Source organism: Biomphalaria glabrata, chromosome 3 (assembly GCF_947242115.1).
Source record: "Biomphalaria glabrata chromosome 3, xgBioGlab47.1, whole genome shotgun sequence".
Lineage (NCBI taxonomy): Eukaryota > Metazoa > Mollusca > Gastropoda > Planorbidae > Biomphalaria > Biomphalaria glabrata.
The window spans coordinates 4,040,297-4,062,219 of NC_074713.1; the positions used below are offsets into that span (position 1 = coordinate 4,040,297).

Sequence of the window (21,923 nt, forward strand, 5' to 3'; positions counted from 1 at the left end):
TACATTCTGACCCTTTCGGAAGACGTTTATTGTTTATTGTAGACTCCCCGCCCTTGCTAGCAAAGGGGTCTGGGGTTCGCAGCGCTCCCCCAGCGCCGAGCACTATTTCTGGTATTAATAGCCAACAAAATGCATATTCTGAGGTATCTACAGTGCATTATCTTGCTATTAAAAAGTTTTATTTGAAAAACCTAATGTGCTATTCTTACTGACTTAGACCCTCTCGCGCCGTTCGGCGCATTTTCCGGCAAGCTGTTTCCGCAACTCTTATTTTACGTAATTCATTTTGTCGGAGAACATGTCCTGCAAAACGTCATGCGACGCTCTGTCACAACCTTACTAAGGATTCGACTCCCAGTTCCGCATATGATTTCTTTGATTTAGACCCGATCTCTATGACTGACTCCTAAAATCTGTCTTAGCCATCTTTGTTGAGACACATTTAATGATTTTCAATTTCGGCAGAACACTATTCACACTTAATTAATGTGTGTAATTTGCTTTTTTTATATTGAAGATGGGGTTATCGTAAATTTTGGATGGGGTTTTAAAATCAAAATCTTCCTCAACTGTGCTGTTGGAATTTGGGGATTGTTGTTTGCATTTTTTTTTGTTTTGTTTTATAGAAGAGGGGGGTTTAACTGCAAAAACCTCTGGTAGGGGGTTTAAAGTTCAAAACCCCCTGTAGGGGGTTTTAAACTCAAAGCCCCCTGGTAGAGGGATTTGTATCTCAAAACCCCCTGATAGGGGTTTTTAAAATCTCAAAACCCCCTGTAGGGGGTCTTAAACTCAAAGCCCCCTGGTAGAGGGATTTGTATCTCAAAACCCCCTGATAGGGGTTTTTAAAATCTCAAAACCCCCTGGTAGGGGGATTTAAACTCAAAACCCCCTGGTAGAGGGTTTTTAACTCAAAACTGCCTCGGCTGTGCTGTGGTAAGTGATGATTTAGTTTTAAAATCTCACCTAAAATAAACAAAATGTAAGCAAAAATCAGTCACATAATTCCGTCGCCCCCCCCCCTCCCTGCGGGGGGGGGGGATTTCATTTCGGGGGGGGGTTTGAACCCCAAGAACCCCCCCCCCCTGGCTACGCCCATGAGGCCTATAATGGCGTAAGAACTAAATCGACGTACTCTACATTTTTTTAAATATTATTATTATCATGATTACCTGTTGGTTTATTATAACCAATGGACTTTTTGACCACTTTTTTTTTTTTAAACAATAGCCTGCAACGTCACAAACTCTGGGCAGTGGAAACCAATAGCTCGTTGCTACGTCACAAGGTCTGTACGACGTGGCAACGAACTATTGATCTACACGTCGCATGTCAGTGTTGAGGCATACTATGACGACTGGTCTCGCTTTTATCTAGATTCTAGATCAGGGGTTCTCAACCTGTGGATCGCGACCCCCTTGTGGGTCGATTGACGATTTGCCAGGGGTCGCCTAAGACGATCCAAAATATGGATTGTTATTGACTACTCATCTATTGCTGTATGTGTGTGTGCGGGGAGGGGGGTCGCGGCAGAGTGGGGGATTGTAAAAAAGGGGTCGCCGAGCATAAAAGGTTGAGAACCGCTGTTCTAGATCTAAACGACTTTCTTAAAAATTAGATAATGTACCGTATGTACCCTAGTCTATTGGACTTGTGTGATGAGCACTCTGCTATACAGTCAACCTACTCTTGGCTCGAAAACAAAAAGGTGAATATCTTCCACCTCCGAAGCTTAAGGCGGATTTTTTTTTACATAAGGTGGCAAGATAACCAATGAGGAAATGCTGCGATGAGAAGTGTGCCGGACATCCGCGCTGTTATCAGTAGCAAACGCCTTGGGTTTGAGTTTGAGTTTTTGGCACATCGGCACAATTTAGGCCATGTCGTGCCAGGAATCCTTCAAGGATTACTCTCCTTTACAGGCGCTAAATTCCATGCAGTTAAATCATTAAAAACAAGGTCTATTCACAGTTAAAATAGTAAAGGTAGTTAAAATGTAATAATTAGTAAAAATCTTATGTAAATATTATAGGGTCACAATTTCACAAATCAGATCTACGTAGTCAACCCCACCTCCCGGACAAAGCCCAGTATCTTCCCTGGGTCGACATTGTCGAATAGTGTTGTGCGCTCTAAAAAAATTGTTCCCTAACATGCTGGTATCTGGGGCAATCAATGAGGATATGATCCACCGTGAGGCGAGAGTCACAGTACTCACAAAGTGGGGGCTCCTCTGTCTTCAGCACAAAGGAATGCGTGATGTAGGTGTGTCCAATCTTAAGTCTGGACATGTTCACAGAATGCCACATGGTCGACTCTCACAGGACACTCAGTATGTGATCTAATAGAAGGCAGGAGAGCCGCTGGTCGCCCACTGTAGGCCTACAGATGTATGCAAACCCAACATGAAGCTCTTCAAAATCGGCTCTAACAGCTGTGAAGAAGAGGCACTGAATAGCTCCACACGGGGAGCAAGCATGAATGGGGGGGGGGGGGTCCCGGGTTGCATATGGCGTACACACCAGAAGTAGAAAGAAGGATGGAAGTGCAACAGCGCCTGGTTGCAGATGCCCAGCTATCTATCAAGGATTGACCTCTTTAGTCACATGAGAAGTTGCATAGGGAAATTATCTCTGGAGACGAAGAGTAGTGATAATGATATAGCCTTTACTATTCGAACATATTTAACATATCGCATTAAAAAGTAAATTAATACCTAAAATTACTTTTTTTTTTTCTTTAAATCTATTTTGTAGTGGGTTAAGGGAGGTAATACAATAAAAAAAAATACAACTTAGGTGTTTTATTTGCATTACGTACCCTGTTTTAATAGTCGTATTTTTATTATTTTTTCCCCCCTCTTTTGAACAATAGTCTATTCGATTCATTGAGATTTATGTTGACAAGTACCGGTATGTAATAATGATGCACTGTGTGTCCTTTCAAGAGAAATTGCATTGCACCAAACTCTTTCCCTGCCCTCCTACCAATTTCAAAGACGTGAAAAGCCTGTACCGGTACTTGAAACCGATGATACAAATAGAATGCATTCACACAAAAACAAAAGCGTAAGTTAGTACCAGGGTGACCTACATTATAGGACGCTTAGGAAGTAATTATCGTTTTTATTTTTTTTGTGTTTTGAGGAAGAAGAAAAGTCTGTAATTGATGAGAATTCCTTTTGAATGTGACATTTTTATTTTTTTTACTTTCCATTCATTTTCTGAACAGTTTGCCCGTGTGTCATTTTAGGAACATCTTTTCTCTTTAAACCAATTCAATAGATAAATGGCTGTCCCACTCTCTCTCTAAAATTATTACTGAAACATTCAATTGACAAGTTACATTTATATCTTTAATGTTTGATGACAATGAAAGTTGAACACTTGTTGGCCTTAAAAAAAAATCATCCAAGTGAGTAAGGTCAGCAAAGGAACACAACAGGAACAGTCTGATTTGAGGATGAAAGTAATTTGAGCAAAAAAAGGGGGAGGGGGGGGGCTTGTACTGGCACAAACATTTTTGTTTAAAAAGTTTTTTTTTTAATGTAATGGGATTACTGTTAATAGTTTTACAAAACCATTCTGTGCCTACATTATTTCCTTGTAGATTATAGTGTTTTTTTTGTTTCTTCTCCCAGGCTATGATGTCTGGTGGACTAGACATTAACTTCTTTCACTGGATGGTGATGAAACTTCATATAATTACCAATACCACTGGCCTACATGGATCTGACTTGTACATTTTTATACAAACAGTATTATTAGTTGCTTTTTTTTTTTTTTTGGTTCAAAATAAAGATTTGTGAACAATCTTTTTCAAAGCAGTGTAGATTTTTCAAATATATATTTTATATGTATCAGTGCAATCTTGATTTAAATTTATACTAGTGTCAGTATTTGTATTACATGTAACTTCTTTTATATAAAACAATAGGTCTGTATTGTTGACACTTACTAACTTCTAAAAATATTCAGTACTTATTGAACCATCTGAATCCAGGTAGGATAGAGTTGTGTTGTGATATGAAATTTGATTCAATTCTAGAGAAATTACTAATAGTAATATGTTTTGAATACACATTTTCTATACTAGTCCAAAACCAGAGATTGGCTTGATTGTGTGTGCATGTTACTGTTTGACATATATGTGTTTTATAATGTACTGCATCAATTCAAACTACACAAGTCAGGCCTATACCAAATTCATTCAACAAACTAGTGTTGGGTATCCTTTATAACACTTTTATTTGGTACAAAACAAACAGGAACCAAGTCACGTAATCAGTACAAGTGATACACTTCCATGAACCAAGTCACATCATCAATACAAGTGATACACTTCCATCAACCAAGTCACATCATCAGTACAAGTGATACACTTCCATGAACCAAGTCATATGTCATCAGTACAAGTGATACACTTCCATGAACCAAGTCATGTCATGAATAAAAATGAACCACTTACATAAATCATTTGGTCAAATCAATGAAATATACTACAATGAAAAAAAGAAAACATTGTTCAGTTAAACCAAAACACTGAAATATATACACAAATACTTTTCCCAATCAGCCTGAAGCTTTAGAGTTTTGTACTCTTAAAAGTGACCATGTATTCTTAAAATGTTTTAAAAGAAAAATTATTTACATACAAAAATTATTTGTATAGCAAAAGATGTTCTTACTATAGACATTTTTAAGATGCTAGACAACAATGTATCAACTAATGGTCAGATTTTTATTTTGCTGTAGCCAATGGATTTCGGAGCACTAAAATAACTGAGTCCCCTCTTAAAAACATTTTAGATATAAAACGATCCTTATTCACAGGCTTTGACTTTTTTTTGCCCTTTCCAGCCTTGGGTTGTTCTGTCCACATCTCCTTGACATTTTCTAGCACCATGTTACAGTGTCTGATAAAGAAGAAAAAAAAAGTTTATGAAATAGAAGAAAGAAAAAAATTCATGACACTGGATATTAAAGATAAATTTGATAATGCTGAACTGCTATACAAGCAGCATTTTTTGGCACTAGAAGATAATTTCTAAAAAAAAAATACATTTTTATAATAAATTTTTCCTTTCTTGCTATACTATATATTCTCACCCCTCACCCCCACAGACACACACAAACAAAATTAATAATGGTTTTGACTACTTCATAAATACATATAGTGCAAATGGGTATGCTCTCTCTTCCCCCAGAATGGCATCAGTCAGTTTTCTTTTTTTTATTTCATTATTTAGTTGGAGATACATATTGAATAAAAAATTATTCTTTTAATTAAACAAACGATTGCATCAATTTTTCTAAATTATTGTTTCTTTTTTTTTTTGCCGTATTAAAATTAGCATATAATATATATATATATGTATCTAAAACATTCAGTGCTAAAATGTCAGGTGCCAGAACAATCAATGCTCTAAAATGCCCTGCTTCAGTGAACTATGAATGTTGTATTTCATAAATATTGACTCAAAAAAAAAATATCTATAGAGATTCCCTCTAAAATTTTTTGACAAACTTGCAACTCTTCCAGTGTAAATCTGTAATAATTTAGCAAATTAACTAATAGAAAAACAAAGAAAAATTTCCACTCATGAAAACACTGAAAAAATGTTTGGTTAGTTTCACATTAAAATGTTATTCAAAGCATTTACAAGAAAACATTTTTAAAAAACTAAATCAGAATCTTTGGGTTGCCAAAAACCCAATAACAAGATTTTAACAAATAATTACTTAATCTTTAAAAAATAATACCTGTCAAAAGCTTTGACACGCGCTAACAGCTTTTTGTTGTTTCGACAGTTGATAAGAACCTGTGTGTTATTTTTGACTGACTGAGTCAGAACAGACAATGGGCCTGTGTTAAACTCTTCCTGTTCATGCTGAGAGAGCTCCTCAGGAGTCATCTCACTTTTAGGTTTCTGCACGGCTGCCCTGAAAAAAAAAATGAAAATTCAAATGTTTTTGATGAAATAGCTAAATATTCTTACTTAGTATGAACCTTCCATTGATATCAAACTTCCCAATGCCCATGCAAGTTCTTTACATAATCCCTATTTTTATGTTGTTGTTTTTTTAAATTTATTTTCAGTTAGTTTTTTTTTCCATCAACTAGTGGATCTTTCTTTTTGAGATCCCTGTAATGTTCTTTGAATTTTCAGCCTTTGAGTTGATAAAACTCTTATCTAGCCATATTCTTTAAAGAGCTTACCAAAAAAAAAAGGATGCTTTTGAAGTTCATGTTTACAGAGACCATTTTCATGTGACTAAATCCAAATCCAAAAAAAAAAAGAAAAAAAAATTGTTCCAATCTTCACAATTCCTTTTCTGGTCTGTAGTGCTTCTTTCACATATTTTAGAACTGATTTTTTGGTGGTAGCTGAAACTCATGTCTACCAGATTTAAATATTATACCTTGTGTGGGTGTATTACATGGTGGCATGAATCAGTTAACTCTGGTAGTGAGATAATAATAATCTGTTGACTTTCTGCTTTTCTAGTTGATCGTTTCAAAACATAGAACCCACTGTAGTCTGTGAAATGAGTGTCCTCTGATATCACTAGATATTATGGTTTGTAATATGTGTTCCAGCAGGAACAAATAAAGAAGTAGGATTTCCATTAGAATAGCATGTGAACTTCACCAATTAGGGATATTTGAGTTCGTTTAGAAGCACTATAGATTTATTCAAGCATATATATCCCTAATGAAATTTCTTCAAATTTATTCTAGTAACAATCATTTTTTGGTTAATCCATGTATTATTTTTTCATAAGGTTGTTAGGGATAGTGTAATTTAAAAATAGCAAGTCATCATTATGTTTTTTGCATTTATATCAACAATGAGTTTTTTTGTGTTTTTTTTTTTTAATGGTTACTTACTGAATTTTTTTTACAATTTATTTTTCTTCTCATTTGTTAAATTTCTAGTGCAGGAGCAGAAATGTTTTTGATTTCTTTGTAATCACATGGCAAGAAAGAGTGTTCATCACTGAGATATTCACTCACAAGGTCTTACAAACATCTTTAAAAACCTTAGACAATGCTGCCTACACTTTATGAACAATTGGGATGACACCAGGAAAATAGGAGGATGTTGTCAAATAGGACCTCAAAGCAGCAGACACTGATGTTGACTACTGGGAAGACATTAGATGGACAGAGATGGTGATAAAGAAAATTATCGACAGCGTGCCTTATGATAAATGGCTGGTCAATGTACCACTTAAGTTAATGCCACATTTACCTGCACAGAAAAAACATCTACCTAGACACAAAGATGAAGATCATACAGAAGTACGAAAGTATGAAATTCTGAGCAATAGCTACTATTAGTACTATTAAATATTGATTAATTCCTAACCCAAATCTTGTGACACACTCAACAATGAATATTGCTTAATGACAGAATTTCTAGTCCCTAACCCTGTTGTTAAGCAGGGACTCTGTAAATATATACAATGATAAGAGACAGAGCACATTGGATTGAAGCAAGAAAGGGTGAGAGTGGAGGAAGTTAATTACTGATGAGAATTAAGAGGTAGTTCTTATCAATACTAATACATTTTTCTATTTCTATTTTACCATACTGGCTAACTTGCATATATGTTAATTGTCATTTTAAATACAACAGTGTGATTATAGTTCACTGCTAACAAGGCCTAATATAAGGCATCTCTAAACTCTAAACTAACTATTGATCTAGATCTTTTTTTGCCCTGGCTAAAACCTAGATTTAGATATGACTAATATAATATCCTCTAGCATAGGTAGTTGCACCAAAATTTTTTAATTGATCCTATACCAACAAGTGTGTTATAGAATGAAAGATGATGAAAAATGCTTTCCAACAATACCAAATTTACCATTATTGGTTCAAAAGTTTTTGTGATTTTAAGTTTGTCTGAAGCGTCCATACATCCTATGGACTTTATATAAAGAAATTTTAAAAAAGTGAAGCAAACTTTTTTTTAATGTGAATATTTCAGAAACTATTGAGAATACATATATACAAAAGTATATATCAAAATGTACAGTTTCAAAGGAGGAATTTTAATTTATAAATGGCAAATCAAAATGAAATTAGAATTTTAAAATATCATTAGTAAATTACGAAAAAAATAAAATTTTTCTTCTAAGTTTCTTTAGTCTATAAAAAGAAAAATGCTGCCAGTTGTCAAGTTTCCAACACTATAAGCTTCTAAACTTGATCTAGATCTATCTAGTTATAGAACATTAGATTTAAGATTTAGATCTATTTAAGTATATTTCTTTGAAAGAATATTTTAGATACCTAGATTTACAGATTTTAGCTTCGTGTATCTTGACATCAACTGTCCAAAAGAACTCCCAAGCATATGTCCAAAAGAACTCCCAAGCATACAGATCTTTATTATATTTTGTATTAATAATCAAGATATTGGTATAAAGAAGTGATTCATTCAATTTAACATGTTTTAGTGAACACTAATTTTATTTTACTAATGCAAAAAACAGGTATTATTGATAAAAGGTCACCCCGACCTTAGTGAAATTTTAGTACATGAAAAAAGTGTGCTAAGTTTTATAGGATCGTTGACTAGTTTAATCATAAGAAATTTGTTATCATTGGAAAGCTGAATGAATTTTCTAAGTGAATGGTTAAAAAATGTATATATACAGTGACCTATATTTTTTTTCCTTGTTTTTTTGAAAATTTCAAATTTTTCAGATTAAAATATTTTGGACATAGTAAGAGAAAAAAAATAATTTTCTCCACTAGCTGTTAGAGGAAGAACCTGTTATGTTTAGAATAAACTCAAGAAAATGTCATAAAAACACTCAGTTATAAAGCAATGGCTTTTCATAGGATTTGCTTAATTTCAGTTTCGGAAAACCTGAACAGGAAATTGCTTTGATGTCAAATGTGTTTTTTAGATCCTGTGAGAGTACCTACTCTAAAGCAAGGATAATTTCTAGATATTCTAGAATATTCTATATCAGTCATAGTACAAATCTACTTCAAACTGTTTTGTTTAGTACGTTTTAGACATTATCTTATTGTAATAATAATAATAATAATAATAATTACAGTTTTTATATAGCACAACTTTCATGCTTATAGCGCTATAGTCCAATCAGTAAACTTAAACACAACTGTTTGAGTAGGGTGTCGAACCTCGAGCCCCCTTCATAATCATAGATAGCCAACCCAAGTTCAAGGCATTCAAGTGTACGTAGCTTCTCTATGACGCTTCCCACCTTCTTATAAATTACACATTCCTTCAAAGAAAATAATTTGTTCAGAAATGAAGATTATTACATCCACCCAGTCCTAACTTCCCGCAGGATTGGAGAGGTTGGAAGTTTGATCATCAGGGTAACTGTGAGTGAGCTATAGATCTTCTCATAATACTGCAGTAGATTGTCCTAAATACTATCTTATCGTATGAAATACAGAGTAACAGACGTTACTTGTCTAAATTCTAGACTCTAGCCACTTAAGTGTCTCTAGCGCAGTGTACAGTAATAGTGTAGTTGACAAGTTGTAGTCTATCTGTGAATAGTGTGATCATTTAGAATTTATCTAGTCATGTAGTCACTCACAAGTCATTGTGTAGCTAGGTGAAAAAATAACCAGAAGTGCCGAAGAAAAATGAGCGATAATTTAGAGATTGCATATTTGATGGTTTTTTTTTACATAGGCGGCACTTTCAAATTTATTACACTATTGAATGAAATGTGAGAAGTTTTAAAGTTGCGTTATCGATTACTTTTGACAATGGCCTAATTAATACTTAATGAGGATTTTTTTTTTTAACTCTTCAAGACCGTTCCCAGGCCATGATAACGTAATGACGCTTCTAGCGTCCGATCACTATTTCCCTGTTTACTTCTTTTTCTTTTCTAATCCACATTTTTAATCCCTTAACTGGTTTAAGGAAACGCTAGAGCGGTCATTTTGAAAGTTTTTTCCTTCTGATACTTTGTTGATCTAAGCTGTTTTTGTAAGTGACTAGTGAATTTTTCGTTTTTTTTTCCATCAGACATCATGGCTGACAGGCCTTCTTGCCATTTTACTGCTGATCAGGCTCTAAATATCTTTTTAGTGACTTAGAATTAGATAGAGATTCTAGAGCTAGAAAGTTATCATGAAAGCGATTTTCAGATTCAAGCGAGTCTGATAGTGAATTATTCATCCCTAGATCTAGTAAAAGTAGTAAACGAAAGGGGGCGTCGCCCCAGCCAGGCCCTAGTAGATCTAGAAAGAAACCTCACTAAAAGTGTAAATATTGATCAAGTTTGACAAAGTTATGTTTTTTAAATAGATAATTGGATAGAGTTTAATATTTCATACAATAATAATGATTGAGGACTGTTGGAATATTCCTTTTTTACTTGGGAAAGTCAGTTTTTAAAGATCAAATTTATAAAAAAAAAATTTTCATCTCTGAAATTACCTAATTTTTTTTTCCAGTGACTATCTATAACATTGAAAGATAAATTATCTTGTAGTACATTCAATTTCCAACAAAATTTTATATAACATGTCTATGTTTTAACAAACAGAAAAGACAGTATGACGTTTATAAAAAGGCATATGTGATAAAAATTGTGGGGAAAAAAAATAATTCCTGTAGAATGAGAAAAAAAATACGGTTTTTAAGAGTTAAAGTTAATTACGTTTTTTTTTTTTTGTTTTTTTTTTTACTTATAATGAAAATACCACTTTTTTGTTTTCACCAATACAGAAGTTAGGATAGAGTACAAAGGTTATTTTTTTTTTGTCATATTAGAATATATTATGGGTTTATGCCTGGCCATAATTCTACCAAGTTTTATCGCTGTAAGTCTTACGTAGCGCTTACAAAGTGGAATATGCCATTTAACAAAGAAAATAATGGCCATGGTCATAGACAGTTTTGGTGATAGTCTATATAGAAAAGTAAAAATAAAAACATGTCAGGCTTTGTAAAGCCTAATATTCTGCATATATTCCAATAGTTTTGTATACTAAACACCTTCGCACAAATTGTGACAAATTTTAAAACACATTAGAAAAAAATAATTTTTCATACGATTTTGATCCCACTTTTTTTAATATTTTGTTATTTTTTGCCATCATTTTGTCCACACCTCTCTGTCTGGGTCACTCTGACACTTCTTGAAGCTCAAGACCTGATAAATTGTTTATTTCCTTCAATATATACATTCTAAACAAGTAAAGTTCATAAATATAAATGAAATCAGCTTTGTGAGCTAGAAATTTACTACTAATACTAGATCTATTATTAAATTTCTTATTTAATAAGTAGATCTATCGTCTACAAAACTCAATTCCAGCTTTTTAACTTTTTAACTGGGGGTGTGTCTTGTCGGCTTAGCCAGCGACAAGCTCTCCTCTCTCTTATTCCATGACCATGTCAACCAATGTTTGGTCAAAACGCCAAATTGTTTTTTCAAATATAAAGTTTTTATTTCACATCCCTACATGTAACATTGTAACTAGATCTAGATCTCTAATCTAGGTCTAATCAAGAGTAGTGTCAAGAGATGTTATTTTTAAGTGATAGAGTATCATAGAGTCTATGACCAGGGCATGATTCCATTGATTATTCAAATTATTGATATTGATGGTGGACATTGAAAACTTGTTGGGTGATGATCTCTTAATATAAGTATTAAGTTAAATTAGTAAGTAGGTTAGTAGACTAGCAATTTTTTTATTTGATCATTTTAAATCTATTTTCATTCATTTATTTTGAATTTTCATTTAAAGATAGAATAATGATAAGTTAATTTGTAGATTTAACAATTTAACTGTTACTCAGTGTGACTGTGAGTGTAACTTAAGTTAAGTGTTGTTGTTTTGTGGTTGTCTAGTATAAAAATAAAAGTATTGACAGGCTAAAAGTTTTATACCACATAGATCTAAAAATAACGTGCTGGATAAAATGTATTTGATAAATGAACATACATTTGATGCCTTGATTTAGAATAAGATCAAAACTAGATCTGATACTGTGATAGATATCTAGATCTATATGAAAATTGTTTATAAACAACTTTCATTTTTAGAAAATAGGCCATTGGTGGCGCTAAAAATTTGCTTAGAAATCAAAGCTTGAGGAGTCATATTCCGAGATATATAATTACTTTGCCATATGCATACTGTTTTTATCATTTTTTCCAACTTACATAGTAATTTATAAAACGATTGCTTCAATAAACTTAGATTTTTAAACGTTTCCTTTGTTTATTTCCAGAAAATTGGTAGTAAATTTGTAAACTAAAACGTTTAGCTTCCGTTTCCGTTAATTTCGAACCCTCCAAGCACTGACATATATAAATAGTGCTTTTACACCATAAAGATGCTTGATAGTCAAAAAGATTTGTAGATCTATTTTAGATAGAGCTAAATCTTAAATAGATCTATATTTATAGATAGAATAGATCTTATATATATATATCTAGATTGATAGAGCTCAATGACAATCAGAAGTTGCTTACCCAGATCTAATAGAACTTAATAAATTTCATTCAAAATATTGTCAATATCGAAAAATAGGGTCTGAAAATCTGAAATGAAGTAATGATCGATTATCGATGAGTTGGGGAAATAATATATAAGCTCAAAAGAAATAATTTGCATTTAAAACAAATAGTTTTGGCTAGGATTACCTCGTCGAAGTATTCTCAAAGCACACTTATAGGGTCGAGAAATTTATCCCTTTAATGACCCTTTGACCCATACTTATATCAATTGGTTTGGATCAGTCATGTAATTAAATTAGATAGATCTAGACTAACAATAAAAAGAAGCTCTACAAATATTTAAAAAAAAAAAGGGGGTGTACAACCTGAATTCGAACTCATGACTTAAGCCTTCTCAGGCTTCTCAAGCCAACATAACGTTTAACCATTGCACTCTGCTAGTAGAGAGCCTGTGAACATGGAAGATTGTAGGCCTATAATCAATTGTTTCTATGGTCTCGTCATATGTTTCATGTTGTGTTCACTAACACTCAGACGACGACCTATAAAAGGGGACTAATTCAGCTTATACCACCACTCCTGTCAAGTAGAAATTCATTCCCTTGTTTGAGATATATACCCCAAAAAAAAAATTAATTAAAAATAGCTTATTAGCTAATTGGTTATTTTGGTTTATTGATTCTTGTGTTGTTAGGTAAAAGAAATAATTGTGCTAAGTTTCAGCTGGATCTGAGACTGGGTGTCGGAGAAATAACATTTACAAATTTGTTATCAGACTGACAGAATGAGTTGATATAAGATTTGTTTAAAAAAACAACTGCAAATGTCGACTGTAGCTACCAAAACTGTCAATACCTTTACTGATGAATTGCTTCTCGCCGCGATGGACAAGCTAGCGATGAACTTTTATCATGCACATGCCGTAGAGTTTTTCACCAGTCATTGTTGGCTACTAACAGGTTTTGATTTGTCCTAGTGGGCTGAAAGATCGTTTAATGCTACACGTAGTAGTCGGTAAAGTTAGCATAATCCTTTAACAACTTAGCACAGTCCAAATGGAAAAGCCTATTCCTGGGATTGTGAATGCCAATAGTCTAATCCGTTCATCGTGTGTAATGTATTAAAAACTGTCTATACGATACATTGCCTTGCTGAGCTGAATTCTTCAAGCTCCAGCTCTTGCATCGTTTTAGGATGTAGACAAAACAGGTTGAAGTGAGCATTATTACTGATTGAAAAGCGAGGCGTTAATGAAGAAACTAACGAATCAAGATACAGAATGTAAAGCCGTGTTCTGTAATACTCTACAAATCCCCGTTGTGTTCGCTCAGTGTTATTTTTTTATCGACTGCAAATCTTCGGCAGCATCAACTCAATACCAACTTTCTCCGCCAGCGGTCTTGCTTTACTCGATCAGGATGTCATCCTTGACGTGCTTCTCAGCATAGTCACGGTGGTTTTTGATTATGTCAATGAGACCGATGTGCTGTTGAGCGGCCATTACGTTGATTTAGATATAGATTGTAACATCTGGGCAACTGGTTCAAGAAAGGATGAATCAAAAACGTACATGGGGAGCAGACACTGAGTACCACGTGTGCAGTTTGTCTGGTTTCAATAGCAGCCGTTATGTTAGATCAACCAACAGTCAAAAGATTTTCTTAAAGTTGTGACCAAAAGCGCGAATGGATAAGTATTTCTCAGTCCATCGTGTCTCACACAGAAGAGGTAAATTTGGTGGCAACAAAAGTATTGCGTATATCCGAAACGTCATTCAGGTCATTGACAACAAGGTTGCTTGCCTGAACACGGTTCTGAATGCTAGCCATCACTGAGCAGCCTCCGTAGTCTTAGGTGAGTAGTATGCCCATGCTCGCTTCGGATTTGCTGAATCGGCCTGTAACTTGTAACTCTCTGGAGGTTTGTACGGTTCTGTCGGCAACCTGAACTTCCCAGAATCGCGAATTCTATTTTACTGTAAAGGCCTATGCCTTTCTTACATTCTCTGCCATTATCCTTTTATAATAATAACTTATTCATATAACTGTCCTTCTATGGAAAAACTTGTTAAGTTGCAACTTAGAATTATTGAATTAATTTATGGGGCTGAACAAAATTGGCCATAATTTGGTTCCATAGAATCCCTGCTGGCGAATGCTTGGAACTCAATTTATAATTTGCTTGTTACGTATACATTTTAAATCATTAAGTGACGAAACCTATAGAGCATGGAATGTGTTGCCTGAGCTAGCCAGGAAAACCAGTGACTTGGCAGAATTTAAGTCATTGGTTAATATGCATGACGGAATGCATGACGCGTAGGACGTAATCATCTTCTTTTTTGAAGTAACGTCTGTATTATACAAGATAAGATAAGAAGATAAGATCTTAGTTTCTTAGATCTTTAGTATTAGTATCTTAGACCCCACAATGGCCTGCTAACTATCATAAAACAACGCAAGCTAAAAATCTATGGCCATATTACAAGGTCTTCGGAGCTCGCAAAGAACTTCCTTAGTATAGCTAATTATTTATTCAACTGTATGCTTTAGTTTACAAATCTTATTCAAAGCAAGTATTCTGAAAAATTGATTTTAGAAATGAACACCCAAAAACACATGGACTCCAATTCAAATATTTATTCTACAACAAACAAATTAATTAATTTCATTGTGTGTAGTATATCACCAACTAATTTATCTACATAAAATTAAACAAGATCTCAGAGCAAGTGTGATATGAATAAAATGTTTTAAATTAACAGGTCTCATTAAAAATAATACAAAACTTTAATGCCCAGAGTTAACAGATAAATGTAAGTAACAAATGGATCCATCACATCACGTTTTATGTGTGTACAGGTTATGTACACAGAGATAAATAATGATTTCTAACTTGTTTATTACAAAGCTAAAAAGAAAATTCTGTTTGAGACAAGTATGTTTATACAGTAGATGATGTATAGCTCATCTATTTCTGTAATTAGTAGTTCAAGAGGCTGTTGTCATGTGTCCAGCACTACAACTAATTGCCTTCATTTTGCTCAATGTCAGCAAGATATTTGAGCAGGGTGGACTCAAGTACATCCTAAAACCTCAATACTAAAAAGTGCAGACCTAACCAAGATATATACTCACTACAGCACAAGAATTAAGCCTTTTTCCATCTGACCAACACACTTCAAGTCTGAACTCTTTGGATTTACTGAGATCTGTCAGGTTCTAACATGCAAATAACAAGTTTCATCAACTCTATACTAACTGCTAACATAAGTAAATAAATACACATGAGTCTATTTCCCAATGTTTATCTACATCATCCACAGAGCCATGAAGGTAAAATGACCCCTTCATAACAACAATACTAATACATAAACACATTTTCACTGAGAATTCCAACCTCCTTTCTAAACATAATTTTTGGATGGACAAGACTGTGGTGATTAACCAAGTAAAACAATGTTTCTTCTGAAAAATGTAATCACAGAAAAAAGGGACAAGATTTCTAAACAAAACTTTACAAAATACTTTTAAAAGGAACAAAACAACACATTTATATGTACTTTCTTGCTCTAATAAAAAAAAAATGTTACTTACTTTTGAAGGAGCAACTGTAAGTTATATATAAATAATTAATCATGATTTTTTTTTGACATCATCAAGAATTTAGTGCTGTCCAAGAGTTACAGTAGAAACTTAAATGAGTTTGCATGATAACAAAAATGCATGATTTCTTTTAAATATTAAAAAAAAAAAGGTATTCATTTATGTATAATACGTTACATAAAAATCTTTCAACAACAAAAAAATAAATTAAGCCAAGACATAAATCTTTCCATTAAATAGGGGAACAATAGGTATAGCTTCCTATAATGTGTGGCATTCCACTTTAGACCATATTCTCAGTAGTTATGCATTCAAAATCTGCCCGCTATCATCCCCAGATTTCCTGCAAGAGATTTGGGCTAGAAGCTTAACAAAACTTACATTCAAGCATAAAACCATTAGAGAAAAATAATGACAAAGAAAATATAATATCTACATACCGGTACTATATATAGTATTTACACTGAGCTCACATAGGCACGATATAGGTTGGGCCTGGGCCTTATGATGTGCAGTCATGTTAAAGTTTTAGCAGCAGCATACAATTATTAGTGAAAAAAAAAATGGTTCAAAATTCTTAACACAGATATCTTGATTATTAATGAATCATCATTGTTTGCTTACTAAGTGGCTAAATGCCTCAGAGACAATGGTTAGGGGTTGAAATATCACATCCATTATCTTAAAGATTGAGGATTAGTAAGTTTATGTCACTTATTAAATTCATGTTTATGTTGACTGGAAAAAAGGAATACACCCAACACTTTATACAGCACAAAATAAATCAGTTTACCCAGTAAAAACATAATATTTTGCTCTCACCTGCTGTAATACAATCTGGTTCTATTCAAACCTACCCCCATTCTAATAACAAAGTTAGACATGCTTTTTTAATCTAAGAGACAAAAACAGAAGCGATTTTCAAGCTTAGAAGAGACAGTTAAGTTCAGAACAATGTTTTCTCTTTCAAAGGGAGGGGGGAAAAAAAAGCTGAAAAGTAAAGAACACTAAGGACAACCCAAAAGGCATATTATATGAACTGCTAATAAATACTTACAGCAAGTAAATACAAAAAAAAACCCCACTTACGAAGGGCAACCCCCAAAAAATTGAATCATCTGGTGTCAACTTATCAATTATACTGGGTACCTTTAGTATACATTCCATGTAAGTTAAATGCATTTATAAAAAATAAATAAACTGTCTAATATATATCTCAGTATATTGGATCAAAATTATATACAAAAACATTAATTAAATGCTATATTTAAAAAAAAACTAATTGAAAATGAAAATTGATTACTGTTGAGCTAGAAATGTATATTTCGCTAACATGTATTTGTTAAAAAAAAAAAAGGTCTAACATTTTCACCTAGCAGTAGAATATTAGTTCAGGTATTTGACCTCCCTGAACCCCTGTACCATTTGTGCTATCTGAAGAGCACTGAAACTGAAAAGTTACTTTGCCACACTGGAGTTCAGCCACACCCTCCTGACCAAAATAGCTCAACTCTTTACCCTCTAGAATAACACTCGCTGTATAAAAAGTTTCTGGCTCAATCTGCACAGGACTTTCAAACATGACGGGAAATGTGTTGCTAGAACCATCTGATAAGAACTTTGTAGACTGCACCCCTTCAATGACCCCATTACGCTTTAATTCCATTTTCACTTTGTATTCTGACGTGGCATTACTTGACCCATATAACCCAAAGCCAGCTATAAAAATTCTCCTGTCTACAGAAAACTGAATGCTGTCACACCTGCCTCTGTATCTCCATTGATTGCTTCTATAAGCAGACGATTGAAACCTGTGAACTCTATACTGAGTAAGGCCCTTTCTACCTATTTTCTTAAAGGGCAGCTTGGGCGAGAGTTGAGCAGTGAAGTGGAGGAAAAGATCATGGCACTCCTGGAGTGTGAGCACCCCTGACTGAGCTGGCCCATTAGCAAAGTCTTCAAGAGACATAGCTGGGAACCTGATTAAATGAATGCAGTCACCTAAAATCCTTCTCTGATTTTGAGGTGTTGGACTGAGTTCTTGGCGAACACACTCTGCTTTTGCCCACCTACACACAGCATTAAAGACACAAAGTTCTTTGGTGTTAAGTGTCTCACGAGACAGTATTGTTTCCAACGTGCGTTTGTCTATGTCTGTAAATCCTTCGGATGTAAGTGACTCTTCTGCTTGTGCGTCAATAACCTCCCAGCATCTCTGCATAAGCTCCAACTCCTCAAAAAGTCTTCCTTGGCTTAAGAGAACACAGGCATTTTTAGCACTCAGACTGGTTTCAAGATAAACAACACAAGCTGTGGCTAGTTGAGGAACTATGTATTTTTTGGCTGCATAGAGAGTAGCGAGTACTGTATCAGCTTCAATCCAAACTTCATCACAATACAAAAATCTGTAAGGGAATAAAATATGTTCTAATTAACAGTATTTATATAAAACTATGTGTTTACTAATTAGTTATTTCTTTTTAGTCAATCGGGCCAATTAGTGTTGTGCATAAAACGTTAAAACATATAAAACAGCTTTGACAAAAATTTCATGCAGGGAAAAAGAATATAAGATACATTATTAAACAAGGTTTTAAAGTGATTTTCAATAAATATCTTTAATATACATATGGCAATTGTTTGAAAAAAACAAACCCTCACATAATATTTTTTTCTTTCTTCTAAATCATTCATCAACACTGGTTTAATTTTCACTAACTGGACTCGAAACGTTTTAATAATTCTCTTAACCTTTTTTTTTTTTATTAAAGTTTATTTTTTTTTACAATTTTTAAATATAAGAAATACACACAATGTCTCAAGTTTGATCGATATAATATTGGTATCCATAATATAGTTTTGGGTTTTAATAGTGCACTTTTGTTTTCTTTCTATTTTCCAAGAACAGATAATCAGTTTTTATTGGCAACTTTTATTTGGGGGGGTCATTTTTTTTTTTAATTTACAGCTTTTTCTTACTATTTTAATAACTTCCCTGACACTCATCCCTAATTCTCAAACTTTGGGGCTAATGAAAAATATATTTTCCACAGTTTTTCCTTACATCAACTTGGATTAGTTTAGAAGCACTTTTCATACATAATGATGCACCAGAACTGTCCAAATTGTCAACTTCACTAAATCATTGTATTACATTGTTATTTCCAGTCCTTTAAATTGCATATTATTAATTTTTCATTTTCTTTTTAATTTTATTTTATAAAAGCTTAAAGACAAGTGAAATAAACAATAACACTTTGTTTAGCAAATGGATATTCCCTATTTTCAAGCAAAAAAATAGTTTTTTAAATCTTTTGTAATTTCCTTTCAACTATAATAAACTAGCTAAACCAACTTTTGAACTGTCTGAACAAGTTAAACTAAGTTTATACAGTTTAAGTAATAATTTATTTTTTTTTAAAAAGGTACCTCAAAAGGTTTAAAAAGGCAGCTGGCTCCACATCAGGAATGCTGATCTCCATAATTTTTACTTCTTCAGCAAGACCACCATATAGCATAGCATAGAACACAGAGCTTCCTGAGCCAAGTATAAATTTGTGGCCTGGTATCTTCTTCTGGTTTAATCCCAAACCAACAGTAAAAAATACATCAGCCATTAATGAATTATTAAACATGACAGCATTTCTTTCATGCACATTGGTGACCAAGGCCTGCCAGTTGTGCTGCTCACTTAGTTTTGCATTGGGCAATGTTGGTGTCTCAGGGGGTGTTGAGTTACGTGTGGGCAAAAAGGTTGGCTGCCATGAGATAGGACAAGAATCTCTCTGATTGGTGTATGATGACTGAGCGGAATGAGATGCACTCATTCTTGGCTGGCAAGGTGGGATGAAATTCTGAGGCACCTCTTGGTTCATTTCCTCTTCCTCTTTATCTTTTGCTGGAATACAGGACTTCATTTTCAATCAATGATGTCGCCTGTAAGGTGTCTGGAAGTAAAAGAAATAATATATATAATTATTTATATTTTAAACTTCAATACTAAAACACTGGGACTGATGGCTAAACTGTCATGGTCAACGTTTTAAAAAAATACACAGGCAGGCCTTAGTTTAAGTTCTGTTATTAATACAGCTATTTAGATTGTACTAGCAAGTCAAAGCCTCTGTCTGACATTCCTTAGTAATATTCAAAATGTTCCTTGTAAAGTTGAGGGTTTAGCAGAGAAGGGAGCAATTAAAAGAGAGGGAAAAGTAACACTAATCTGTCAGTCTTGAGTTGGTTTAAAAAGAAATTGATATTAAAATAAAAAAAAATGAAGATAATATTACAAAAGAACAATAACGTATAGTGTTTGTAAGTGTACAGATAGTGTTTGTTAGTGTACAGAGCGGAGAATGCGTCGCCGTAGTGTAACAAAACAATATAGCTATTTTTATTGACAAATGGATGACGAGTTTATAGATGTTTGTAGTTTTTTTCCAAGGACTAAATAAACCATTAATTATGGAGCTATAAAAATTGAAACATAAAAATTGCGGCGGCAGCACTTAACTTGTTCGGAAAAGGGAAATTACCAGAGATAGATTCTAATAAATTAATGATTTGATGCCGACAAATAATTAACATTTTCAAATGACCAGCGTCTTTCAATTTCTATTCATTTATGCTATTTTTTTATGGTCTAACAGTAGCCCTTAGTCTTAGACGTCTTACTACTACTAGTCTAATAGATCTAGTGACTAGTCTTATTAAAGTTATTAACTTATTACTATTATAATAATATTATTATTAAATATTATTATTAGGACACCACAGAAACTGAGAAAGTTTTTTAAGTTTTAGTTGAGTGAAGAGACAGTGAGAAAGAACCGGATCGGAGGTGTCAGGTGAACGACAGAGTCAATTTCAGAGAACAGCATAATTATATACTAAATATAGATATATATAGTATACTTGATCTATTACCCTGAAATAAGCCAAGAGAATCTAGATCTAGATCTAGATAGTAAGACTAAGGTAAGAGAGCCTGCAACTTTACAACTGATTCTAAAGAGCAGAAAAAAATAATAAATCTTGTTTTGATAGCGAAGATTTACTTCCGGAACACTCGGTTTCATCCACTGACCTATATTTGGACTAATGTTAGTGGTGCACGCCCCCAAGTAAAAAAAAAGTGAGAACGGGGCGTCGTGGCGCAGGGAGCGGAAAAGGTCACTTAATTAATTTTTCAAAGGGCCAAAAAAAAAAAGTATTTTCAATGTAGATTTAGTTATCAATCCTTGTTTGAATAGTACCCAAGTAGAACGACATTATTATTTTCGAATGGCTGCCTGGTTTGTTTGTTTGTAAAATGTTTTAAGTTTCGGATGTTTCTTCAGAATTGAAGATAATTTACTTCCTAGTCCTAGTCCAAAGTCCAAACCTCCAGCAGGACGATAGGGGATGGCAATGGGCAGGGTATGACCCCCGGCACCTTCGAGTATTCCAAAATGACAGTTCAGCGCGCATTCCGCACGACCAGGCAGCCAATCTGTATTGTTGTGGGCTAATCTAATCTGACTTCGACTATCTATGTATCAATAATTACTTAACATTGGCCACAGAACATTACAAAATAGATATACTTGATAACAACATTCAGTTCTATAAAATGAGACTTTATTAACCACTGGAAAATCCGTCCAGTCTTTCTAAAAAGTCGCTATATCTAACTACTATTCAATTACTATTCAAAACACAGCCTACTTCTAACATAACGCCATGTTGGTCTCTTGTTCGCCTAAGTCTACTACGTCATTAGTCTGTCTTACTACTTCATTACTTTTACCTTCGCTAAAACTATACACAATATATTTAACTAACAAAACTAACCTACTC

The 21,923-nt window shown here is 33.7% G+C and overlaps 3 protein-coding genes across 5 annotated transcripts in view; 1 reads left to right on the forward strand and 2 right to left on the reverse strand.

The window, feature by feature from the left end:
- The window catches only part of LOC106057679 (uncharacterized), a 26,145-nt gene extending 20,840 nt beyond the window's left edge, over positions 1-5,305 (forward strand). For both annotated transcript variants that reach the window (XM_056023621.1, XM_056023622.1), the window contains exon 7: positions 3,638-5,305. In XM_056023621.1, the coding sequence (XP_055879596.1) occupies positions 3,638-3,666 (29 nt within the window). In that variant the 3' untranslated portion in view covers positions 3,667-5,305. The remainder of the gene's footprint in view (positions 1-3,637) is intronic.
- Positions 4,226-12,320, reverse strand: LOC106057678 (small nuclear ribonucleoprotein Sm D2). Of its 2 annotated transcripts, none has more exons than XM_013214994.2 (3): positions 12,184-12,320; positions 5,760-5,939; positions 4,226-4,912 (listed from the first exon to the last, which is right to left on the reverse strand). In XM_013214994.2, coding segments are annotated over exons 1-3 (357 nt in total). In that variant the 5' UTR covers positions 12,186-12,320; the 3' UTR covers positions 4,226-4,737. The 2 variants fall into 2 exon arrangements, with proteins under 2 accessions (XP_013070448.1, XP_055879598.1); XM_056023623.1 differs by lacking the exon at positions 12,184-12,320 and adding an exon at positions 11,963-11,980.
- A 2,784-nt stretch (positions 12,321-15,104) lies between these two features.
- LOC106057677 (BTB/POZ domain-containing protein 6-B-like) lies at positions 15,105-21,127 on the reverse strand. Its single transcript, XM_056024470.1, has 3 exons — positions 21,012-21,127; positions 19,515-20,032; positions 15,105-18,490 (listed from the first exon to the last, which is right to left on the reverse strand). The coding sequence occupies exons 2-3, from the start codon at positions 20,000-20,002 to the stop codon at positions 17,458-17,460; spliced, it is 1,521 nt and encodes a 506-aa protein (XP_055880445.1). The 5' UTR covers positions 20,003-20,032; positions 21,012-21,127; the 3' UTR covers positions 15,105-17,457.
- Between the last annotated feature and the right edge of the window lie 796 nt (positions 21,128-21,923).